This window comes from Lactuca serriola, chromosome 2 (assembly GCF_051521515.1).
Source record: "Lactuca serriola cultivar US96UC23 chromosome 2, Lser_US96UC23_V15, whole genome shotgun sequence".
NCBI lineage: Eukaryota > Viridiplantae > Streptophyta > Magnoliopsida > Asterales > Asteraceae > Lactuca > Lactuca serriola.
This window is the reverse complement of record NC_136409.1, coordinates 195,231,111-195,243,192: the sequence shown is the minus strand read 5'-3', so window position 1 is coordinate 195,243,192 and position 12,082 is coordinate 195,231,111. Positions and strand designations below refer to the sequence as shown.

The window sequence follows — 12,082 nt, the reverse complement described above, 5'->3', positions numbered from 1 at the left end:
TAAATGCTAGTCTTTCAATACATTATTGTGTTATGTTAGTTTTCAAATGTTTTATGTTGATGTATAAAAATATATTGTTATTCTACTATTCGGGTTATAAAATCCTAATACGGTTTATTCGGTACTTTTCGGTTATATTAGGTTCTTAATCATCTTGTACATTTTATTCAGGTTGTTCGGGTAATAATCAAACCTAATAGATTAATATCCGAACCGAACCGAACCGAACCGAACCGAACCCATATTGGTTAATCGGTCCGGTTTTCATGCAATTATCTTTATTCGGTTTTCAGGTTATTTGGGTTCGGGTCGATTCGGTCCGATTCCGAATCGAATAACATCCCTACTCTACATAATCTATTGATATAAAAGGGAAGAAGTTATGGCTATCCCACTTGACTAACAAGATATATAACAATGTGTTTCTAACAAAGGACATATACTAACTCTAACTCGTCGTTATAAAAAAAGGACTCATTTTATATCTTTCCATTAAGATTAGACAGTTTTTTACAAAATAACTACAAAGGCACCATATTGATAACCCTAATTAATTCATTAACACATGATTAGGGAAAAACAACTTACTCACAACTTAAACCATTGCTTAGAATTTCAAAGTAACATTTGCTATATTTATATCCTTAGTCCCGGTCATTACATATAAAAAAAACCACTGCCATTCACACGATTATTTAAATATAAAAATATTTAGCATACAAGGACCATATTTAAGCTTTCTTTATCAATCCTATTTTAATAAAAACAAGTTTAACGTAATCATACCGCAATCCTGATTTAAGTAGTTGTAATTTTTTATTGTTCCATGGAGGATATCTGAACCCAAAATCAATAAGATATCCTCTCATCATCACCGCCTTTTGATGACTGAAATTTTCAAAAGAGTATTTTCCATGGTATCTTCCAAACCCACTTCCGCCAACTCCGCCAAATGGCAGCGTGTCAACAGCATACTGTATTATTTTTTATATAAAACAAAAAAATGTTACTTTGACATGAGCAATGACTATTAGAACATCTATAATACATGATTTAATGGGATTTTTGAATTAAATGAAATGTCTAATTGGATTAAACTCCAAGCATAATGGCATACAAGTTGGCATTCCATATGCTTGAAGTTCTAAGGTTTTTTAATTTTTCTTTAAGTATAGTCTATTTAATTTAATTTTATAGAGTTCAATATATTGTATAATTAAATGATTTTATAAAAACTAAACTTAAGATATGTGAATCCATTAAATTTTATAAATTCAATGCATTATAAATAACTTTCATATTAATTTTAATAGTTACTTAGTGTCCATATTATATGGCCATATATAACGAACAATATATAAGTTATTACTTGAATGATGGCATCATTAAATGTAATGCTGCCCGATGATGTTTCAGAAATCATCCTTTTCTGAAGTTTTTCATTATTTGTGAAGCCATAAACAGAAAGTGGTTTTGGCCTTGCTCTTATAAACTCAATACTATCTTCAATATTCTCCAACTGCATGCAAAAGTCAAATGATCAAAGGTTGATCATCTATTTGTACTCAAGGCATTAAGCATAGGACATTGCAAATTATCGATGATACATGAAGTGTATAACATGATGGAGACCAGGTTGTGTTCTTACTGTGATAATTGGAAGCAATGGACCAAAGATTTCTTCTGTCATGATCGCAGAATCAAGTGGAGGATCAAGCAATATTGTCGGCTCAATAAATCTACACCACATAAATCATCATTGGTATCGGGTTTATGTCATAGGTGAGTAACAATTTTTTTTTTAATATACTCACAAAACACTGTGATAATTGGTATCGGGCTTAAAATGGAAATTTTCATTCACAAAAAATCATTAAAAAAGATATTCAGTGAACAAAATGTTTTGATAGTATTTTTTTTAAGACAATGATGTTTTGTAAAAAAGAAATAATAATTTGTTACTCATTTACCACGTCAACCCATTAATATTTTACAAAATTTCCCTCTGGCGATAAAAAAAGGTCAACAAAAATTTCCTTACAGTTTTTCTTCGTTTGATGAACCACCAAAAACGATAGAAGATTTTACAAGAGGTTCATCTAGAAGTCCCTTCAATCTTGAAAAGTGTTTATTGTTTATAATCTTAGCAATGCTGTTAGATTCCATTGGATTGTCTCCCAAAGATTTCTTGATGTATTTTTTCAACAATTCCACCTATATATTATAAGAAATACAAATTTATATCTTTTGATTATTGTCATAAACGTAACAATATAAATTATTAAATAGAAAAAATCAGTAAAATATAGCTGCGATTTTACCAAAGTTGGTGCGAATTTCTTCTGTGTGAGAATATAGTCAATTCCAATACAAGCTTGCCCACCACACGCTCCAAATTTACCCCAAATAATTCTTTTCATTGCAATCTATTATGGAAATAAAAACAAAATTTATAATTTATAATTTATAGAGCAAAATTATGTTACATGATGTAATTGTATAGATATGTTTGCTTGTTAACACAAATTAAATTTTATTTACTGACAGCCATCAAAATCTTGTTAAAACATTGTTTATACATGTTTTATGTTTAAAGACATGCATTTAAAAATATTAATTTTATATATTTTATATTAATTATTATAATTGTTTTCCCTCTACCAAGTTTCTAAGCTCTACTCGTCCATGTGTTGAAACTTAAGAAAAATACAATCCCATGTCAGGTGATTTCAATTCACCCACAAGTCATATAAACCATGTTGTAACTTATTGATAATTGGTTAAACCTATAAAATACAAAAAATACTGTAAATGGAACATGTAAAATGACATGAAATTTGCTTAAAATTCTTTTAGTGTTTATTCTAAATCTTGTTATTAAAATAAATTATTAAATAACATTAAATAAAAACATAAAATAAAAACTTGATATTTTGTCACCATTTGTTTAATATATAAAAAGTAGTATATTAAATATTATACCAAAATAGACCCTACCTTTCTATCCCATGTACTAGAGATGAAATCAACCACAGCAGGGCATTTTCCACCCAACTCCAAAGTCACAGGAGTTAGATTCTTTGCAGCCGCTGCCATAACAATTTGGGCCACTCTTCCACCCCCTATGATCAGTTAATATAATCATGGTTAACACACATACATACATACATACATACATACATACATACATAACATTAAGTGTTACCTGTGAAGAAAATCTTATCAAAATTATGTTGAAGAAGTTTTTCACCAACTGAGGCTCCACCTTCGATAACCTTAATAGCAGAGTTATCAAGGTAATCATGGATTGTCTTAACGAGAACTGAGGAACAAGCTGGAGAAAGTTCTGAAGGCTTTAGGATTATCGTATTTCCTGCTGCTATTGCGCCGATAATTGGTTCAAATGATAACCCTAATTCATACAACAACCATTAAAAATATAAATATTTTTTTTAACAATTAATAATGATTATAGAAAATTTAATCCATCTATATCAATTATCAAATGTCTTGGTCATGGAAAGAGACATAAATATCAAAATATCATATCCAATTATCCATCCATAACTACATATTTATTTGAATTTCAACAATTTAATGTTAAGAAAACGACGACCCTTTCCCTAATTGTTCCATGAATTTGGATACATTTATAGAAAGGAGTAAAGATACATGTAATTTGACTATTATCGTTGTCACCACTTGAAAAAGCTTATTGTGAATTTTGATTTTTGCACAAGCTAGGAGTCTATAACTATATTTTTATTTTTTATTTTTGTCATACGCTACTATTTGTTACACTTGTACAAAATGTCATTTATATGTAACGTAAATGTAGTACTATGTATTTTTTAGAAGGACAAAATAGTCTTTTAACTAGTTTGCCCATCAAATTTAGTACCAGTGACCCACTGTTCTGATGTGGTTTCCAAAAAGAAAATTCCTTCATAAAATCAATAATATTAGAAAATGATCTCGTTGATAAACAAAGAATTAGTCAAAATTTAAAATTTTAGTGTAAAGTTATATTAAAAAAAAGAAAAAAAAAAAGAGAGTGAAGGCTGACTTAACTAGAAAAGAAAAATTATTAAAAATATATAGAAAAATAGTTATAGTGATACATTTAGGGGAACAAGGATTTGGAAGAATAAAGATGACAGGTACATATTAATTAGCAAGACGAGATTTAAATGGTCCAGAGAATAAAATCGATTCTTAACATATCCATTTAACCAGTAACACAGGGGTTAATTATGTAAAAGTAATAAAACTTGAGGGTACCAAATGGAAAATTCCAAGATGATATGATGAGGACAACACCAAGGGGTTCATGAACCAACTTCGCTGTACCAGGGAAAGCAGCCAGTGGCAATTTAACCTGTCGACACCAAAATTACTATTTTACCCTCAACATATTTTTCCAAAACATAAAAAAAAAAAAAAAAAAAAAAAAAAAAAAAAGATTACCCTTTTGCTAGCCGTCCATTTGTTTAAGTTTCCAAGGGCATACTTAGCAGATTTTGCCACTGTTCCGATCTGTAATGAATATGAATATATACATATGTATGAGTTTAAGTTTTCAATTATGAGTATGATAAACCAGTTTTTATAAAGCACAATAATATATATAAACATGTTTTAATTTACGTTCAATGATAAAAACTTGTATTATATTTAATTTTTGTAAAGCTAGATATTATTAGAATACTTTTTTTTTTAAATTTGATTTCGATCTTACATATCAATAAAGATTACGTTTATATAATCATTTGACACACATATATACCTCATCTCTAAAGGCTTCAACATGATGTTTGCCCAAATCTTGATTAAGAGCCTTGAAAATATCACTTTCTCTCTCTTTGAGAAGAGAGAGTATGGCTTGTAGCTGTGACTTCCTCCAGGAGATTTCTCTTGTCTTCCCACTATTGAAAGTGTCCCTCACTTCTTGTAATTCTTCTTCAAAATCACCCATAAGTGACCCCATTTTGTGTATTTCAGAATGAAGTTATTATTTCTAAATGTTCGTAGACAAGTTATATCGTTTCCTTGTTGGTAGAGACCTATATATATTGATAGTATGGCAGTAGTACACAGGCTTTTATTGGGTTTCATAAATATACTCACCCACCAAAATTCAAGTGGTTTGATGCATCACTCCTTTTTAACCAAATTTGATCATTGATCGGTGAATATCGCATAAAATAATTATACAACGTAGAAAAATATATTAAATCATTAAATGTTGGTATTTGTTTAGGTTATTGCCGTTACAGCCTAACAATTTATGTTTATAGTTTTAAAATGTCCCTATTCTAGTTTGCATTGTAGACAATTCTTGTCGTGAAAATTATTCTTTTTAGTTTTGAAATGTCCCTATTTTAATTTGCATTATAGATAATTAAAGTCTATTTTTACGTGTTAAATTAGGTACTTTGTAAAATACAATCATGTTGAATTGGTAAATTTTATATTTATGATCAAATTCATATAAAAATCTTAAGCTTATACGAAAAGTTGATTTAGACATTGTTTTATTTTTTGTTTTAAATTGGACACTATATCTTTTAATTTTTACAATTCTAACTCCTGATATGACATGTTGATATGTTAGTTTTTGATAATGTGACATGTTGATATGTTAGTTTTGGGATAATGACTTAAAAGGGTAATATATTTTTCGCTTTGTACACATTTAGTCACTGAGTTTTTTTTTTTCGTCCACATTTACCCCTTCAACTTGTTAAACTGTACACATTTAGTCTTTATGACCGGCTACTCCATGTTAACCGGTAAAAATGACTTAATAGGGTAATATATTTATCATTTTGTACATATTTAGTCCTTAATATTTTTGTACATATTTAGTCCTTAATATTTTTTTTATTGCAAAAGAAGTCATTTTTGTTTTTTATTCATCAGTATTTATGAATGATTTCTTTAGGTTTTTCTCACGACATCTTATGTGGGATAGTCATATGGTGGTGGGATAGTTTCAGGTGGTCCTGCTATATGTTGTAGGCCAAGATACCTGGTGCGGGTCGGCTATAAGCTGTAGACACGAAGACTCGAGAAGAGCGGTTGGAATAAGACGTCATACCAACAAACCCTGAGTATTCCAGTCCGATTACTGATTGGACCTGTTGCATGTTGGCATTCCAGTCCGATTACTGAGTAGGCCAAGGTATACCAATCTAATGAGTGTGGTCCGTTATGCATAATAATACGTTTGTTGTGTTGGGTATTTTGGGGGAAACTCACTAAACTTTGTGCTTACCCAGTTATTTATGTTTTCAGGTTCTATCGTTGGTCGTGAGAAGGCGAATGCATAGCTATACACACTCATCAACATTATTGAGGATTACATATTTTCTTATATTACTCTGATTTTCGATAAATATATTTTGGAATAAACGTTTTTTCTTAATAATGGATTTATAATTACGAAGTTTTGCCTTATTTAAAAATGAAATTTTTTGGTTTTGAAAATGAGACATCACACATAAACATCAACAGCCTCACACACTTCATCAATGATTGTCTCATGTAAAATGTCGTGAGAAAAACCTAAAGAAAACATTCATAAGTACTGAATGTGTACAAAAACAAAAATGACTTATTTTGAAACAAAAAAATATTAAGGACTAAATGTGTACAAAAATATTAAGGACTAAATGTGCACAAAATGAAAAATATATTGCCCTATTAAATCATTTTTCTCGGCTAACCTGGAGTAACTGGTCATAAGGACTGAATGTGTACAGTTCAACAAGTTTAAGGGGTAAATGTGGACGAAAAAAAAACTCAGTGACTAAATGTGTACAAATCGAAAAATATATTACCCTTTTAAGTCATTATCCCATTAGTTTTTGATAATGTGACACGTTGACATGTCAATTTTTTATGATATGACATATTGACATACTTATATTGCAAGATGACGTGACATTTTTGATGATATTACATTTTGTGTTAAAATTATATATATATATATATATATATATATATATATATATATATATATATATATATAATGACTTTTGTTATAATTTTTAAAAATGTAGCGAATTTAATGCAATTTTGTATATTTATTTACATGAAAAACATAAAAAATAAATATATTTTTTGAAATTTTTTATTTCAAAAGTATAATTAAAAATTCATTATTTATATGTAATATTATAATATAAATATGTAGAGTATTAATTATAAAAATATATTCTATGTCATATTTTAATAAAATATTTAATATATTTAATATTCTAGTATAGTATTACACATAATTATATGTCACTATATTATCCTATCGGGTTATTGTTATTGTAAACCAACAATATTTAGTATATTGATTTAAATGGTTCATCGTCATTTTTTGTCTTTGAAGGGTACGGCCTTGTGTTTTTAGGTTTTAAAAGGTCATTATGAAAAATTTGAAGGGGTCACCCGATAACCCCCATCCTAATCATCAGTTTGCATATGCCACCTAGATGAGGCCCACATGTTTCTTTATATTTCTTGTCCTCCCTTGATCATGTCTCATGTTTTTCTCTCTAAAATCCACATATTTCTCAAGAAACCCAAAAATTTGCTCGGCAGGAAGCCGAATGGATCTGGTGGCTCGATGTAGATGCGGTGTTTACGGACATGGAGTACAAACTTCCGTTACATCGGTACAAGATTATAACTTTGTCGTCCATGAGTGGACGAAAGAGGTTTACGAGAAGAAAAGTTGGTTAGGGTTGAACGTAGGTTTCTTTCTAATCAGAAGTTGTCAATGGTCGCTCAAATTCTTGGATTCATGGGCTGACATGGGACCCTAAATCTTCTAATTTAGACAAATAGGTTGGTTAGGGTTAAACGCAGGGTATTGGGTTTTGATCGTCAATACATTGAATAAAATAACATAGAGGTACCTGGAGATTGAAACAACGACGACTATGTTATGACGGGAACATGTAGAGAAGGTGAGTGAGCGATACAGTGTGTTACGAGAGTCATCGTTCACCGGAGCAAGTTGTCGGAAAGCCATGAACATGGCTTTGAACTTTGTTGATAATCGGGTGCTCCAGAGTTATGAGTTTGTTCACCGAAATTTATTGGATCCTTCGGTTGTTTCGCCGCTTCAGTTGTTGTTTGATAGTCGAAGATTTAGTTACATATAATTTTTGAATTTTTTTTCTTGTATTTTGAATTGATACTTCGGAATTTTCAAGTTTCTTGAAAAACTCAAAATGTTATCATATACCAAAGATCTTACTATGGGTTTCTTGAGAAAGACGGTGTAGGGAAATTTCGGTCGTCTTCTCCAGTTACCCATCGGTCACCCAACTGAAACTGTCGTCTTCTTCAGTTACCTATCTGAAACGAATGTCTTTTCCGGTTTCCCTACAAGTACTCCGGTCACCGTCGACATTTCCCCTCCTCACTAGCATCATTGTCAGTTCTTATCCCCGCCTTTTATCATCGTCTTGATGTATTTTTTGACGGCAAATGGAGAGATGTCCATACACGGATTGTATTGGGAGAGAAACAGAGACAAAGAGCATGTAGTCGGGGTTGTAGGGGATGCTGGCGGGATGGAGGGGTAGAGGGAGAGATCATCAAAGATGAAGTTGTGAATGTTGAAGAAGTTAGGGTAATAACTCTTCGTGACAATGATGTGTCGACTCACCACTTAGTCATTGTTGACTCGCCTACTTAGTTTTCAGTTGACAAGGCAGTGTAACCTTCAAAAATGAGTAAATGTACGGGATTAACTAGTAAAACACAACTTTGTACCCTCCAAAGGCAAAAAAAAATCACGATGAACCATTCAAACCAGTATACGAAACATTGTTGAGCTACAGTGACAATAACCCTTTTTTAGAACAACCGAATTTATAAAAACAAAAATCAAACAATATGCTAGAAAACAAAATTACAAAGATATAATATGGTTTTATAACCATATACTCCGGTTAATCTTTTATTTTTAAAACAAAAAACAAGCCCAATTGAAAAGCCATATAACAATACTATCAACCAAGGCAATCTTGCCGCATCACTTTTGTTCAAAAAATCACCACATCCCCCATAAATAAAAAGCACAACATAACAAAATCTTCTTTGAGATGTACATGTATGTTGAAACTATAATATTTCTTTCTAATAAATCCCATCTATTATATTAGCTATTTAAGATAAGGAGTTTGAGCCCCCCACCCCCACCCCCACCACTCATTATTGACGATACTAGGGTTACTTTCGTTCATTTATATAACTCTGAGCCCAGCTTCTTTCAATCAATGCTTGACAATGGTAGGGGTCCAGCTTGTGTTTAAATCCAAACTAGAAACTTAGGATACATAATATCATCTCTATTTCTTCTGTTTTGTCGAAGAAGATTTCCATGTATAAAGAATATTTAGGTCAACATTGTCATCAAACTTCTTCCGTTGAATACATGTCTCAAATTTACTTCTTCCTTTATAAAATTATTTTATTCTTTAATAAAAGGATTAATATTATAAAAGCCTTAAATTTTTAACATGTAATTAGAAAAAGTCATAATATTTTTTTATTATTGCTATGACCACAACTTCCTCGCAGAATTATTGCTCTAGCCCACTTAACGAATTTCATGGTAAACTTGTTTAATTTTTTTTTTTTGCAAAACCATTTCTAAAAGGTTCAAATTTGATCCTTAAGGTTTGCAAAAAATTACATAACATGATTTTTTAACTTTATTTTTCGTTTTTTGTATACTTTATTTATTTTTGTTTTGTTTTTTTTTTGTTTTTTTTTTTTGTTGTTTTTTTTTAAATGTACATACATTTTTATTTTCTTTTTTTATATATACTTTATTTATTTTCATTTTTCGAAACTTTTCAACAATTTGATTTTTTTACCTTTTGTTTTCTATTTTTTTAGTGTATATAACTATATATAGAGTATATTAGAGTTTTTTTTTTCTGTTTTTTTTTCATTTTTCTTTTCGTATTATATTTTTAGTTTTTTCATCTTTTTATTTATTTATTTATTTTTCTTATTTTGTTTTCCAATTATTTGTTTTTTTCTGTATTTTTAACTTTTTATTGATATTTTTTCAAAAAATATAAAATGTATTAATATATTAGAGTATATTACAATTTTGATAATTTATAGTTTTTGTAACTTTTTTATTTTTATTCAAGTAAATAAAGTATTTATGTTTATATTTGTAATTTCGGTCCAACTTATTTTCTTTTTATTCTTTTTTTCTTTAGTGCTATTATATTTATGTTACGAAAAAGTGAAAATTAAAAAAATTATATTTATTCAATGTGTTATATAGCTTGCAAATTAAATCATATTTCTATATGTGATATCAATAGTTTAAATTCAAGATAATATTTTTCAATTTGATAATAAACTAAAAGAATGAGCAAAAAATATAATAATAGTCGGTCTCTATAAAAAAAACTTGTTATAGTAATTTAAATTGAATTCAAGTTCGTTTACTTGAATCAAAATAAATAAAAATATTAGAAAAACCATAATAGAAAAAAAATAGAAAACAAAAGGTAAAAAAACAAATTGTTGAAAAAATAAATAAAAAATGTGTATATATTTATAAAAAGAACAAAAATAAATAAAGTTTACAAAAAACGAAAAAATAAAGTTAAAAAATCATGTGGTGTAATTTTTTGCAAACCTCAAAGACCAAATTTAAACTTTTTACGACTGATTTTGCAAAAAAAAATAATAAATAAATAACCAAGTTAACCATGAAACTCGTTAAGTGGACTAGAGTGATAATTCTACGAGAAAATGATGATTATAGTAATCTACTATAATAAATGAAATTTTTTTTGACACTTGTCACATTTTCATTCAATTTGTCAAATGTTATTTTGTGGTTTTTTTCAAATAAATTTTTTCCACATGACATTTTGTGGTTTTTTCTATTTTATTAAAACTCACATAATATTTAAATTTAATAATTGCAATAAATGTAATAATAAATGCATATCAATATCATTAATTAATATTTCTTCTAATTTCAAAATTTCAAAATTTAATTCTTATTAGTTTCCTAAGTTTATTTATCTAAATTATTAGTTCAAAATTAAAAAAAAAACACTTTAATTTTAATAATTCATTATTTTTATAATTTTTCTTATAAATTCAAATTTCTTAAAATATTAAGAATTCCATAGTTAATTTTTCTTTTAAATGAACTCATGTAATACATAGACCTTACACCTAGTAATAATAAAACTAATAAGGCTTTTTCCAATTACTCATTAAAAATTTATAACTTTTATAATATTAGTCCTTAATAAAATCCTACGCATACATGATACAACAAACATTTAATTTTGAACATTGAGCCGTATTAAAGCCACCACATGTGAAGGTGTGAAGTTCCACGACATGTCATTCCATTTGCCACGTTGCTTTTTAGGTTTATTCAAATGTTTATATTAAGGGAAAATGACTTATAAGGGTAACAAAGTATTAGACTTGTACAAAAAATACCATTGAACTTTTTTTTTTGTACACATATCACCAATCAACTATAGGTTTTGTACACATATAATACCATTATATTACCGATAATAATAGGTCATTAGCCACGTAGCATGCCATGTGGTTGTTGACGTGGATTTTGCTGTTTATTATGTACACATTATACCATTAAACTATTTTTTGTACACATTATACCATTAAACTTTTTTTGTACACATTTTACCATTAAACTTTTTTTTGTACACATTTTACCATTAATGTTATATAATTTATTGAAAAAAATAACATTTCAAAAAATACATATCATTACATAAAAGTAGGTTTCCCATCACCTGATGTGGATTTTACTGATTTTCTAAATTTTAGTAAACTTATCATTATAAGTCATTTTCCTATCGGTAAACAACGTCATAATTTCAATGCACTTTTTTAATCATCAACCATAATCAAGAAGAGGGGGAATTATAATAAGGTAACATGTACAAAATGTTTCATGAGTTTATAAGTGTGCCTCAAACGTAGTTTCCTAAGAAAATGACTTATAAGAATATGTTTACTAGACATTAGCTAAAATAATGAACAATTAAGTATT

At 28.6% G+C, this 12,082-nt stretch overlaps 1 protein-coding gene across 1 annotated transcript; it reads right to left on the bottom strand.

The window, feature by feature from the left end:
- Positions 1–613: 613 nt before the first annotated feature.
- Positions 614–5,057, bottom strand: LOC145087960 (aldehyde dehydrogenase family 3 member F1-like). The gene is made up of 10 exons (XM_079026118.1): positions 4,787–5,057; positions 4,468–4,536; positions 4,282–4,378; positions 3,206–3,412; positions 2,998–3,122; positions 2,322–2,426; positions 2,042–2,214; positions 1,649–1,739; positions 1,370–1,519; positions 614–974 (listed from the first exon to the last, which is right to left on the bottom strand). The coding sequence occupies exons 1-10, from the start codon at positions 4,985–4,987 to the stop codon at positions 732–734; spliced, it is 1,461 nt and encodes a 486-aa protein (XP_078882244.1). The 5' UTR covers positions 4,988–5,057; the 3' UTR covers positions 614–731.
- Positions 5,058–12,082: the final 7,025 nt, after the last annotated feature.

What these genes read in the sequence shown, in the direction of transcription:
- LOC145087960 (XM_079026118.1), bottom strand. Translation starts at nt 4,987, where the DNA reads ATGGGGTCACTTATGGGTGATTTTGAAGAAGAATTACAAGAAGTGAGG. An exon ending in CTAGTACATGGGATAGAAAG is followed by an intron (nt 2,427 to 2,997) that starts GTAGGGTCTATT and finishes TTTCCATAATAG; the next exon opens with ATTGCAATGAAAAGAATTAT. An exon ending in CATTGCTTCCAATTATCACA is followed by an intron (nt 1,520 to 1,648) that starts GTAAGAACACAA and finishes TTTTGCATGCAG; the next exon opens with TTGGAGAATATTGAAGATAG.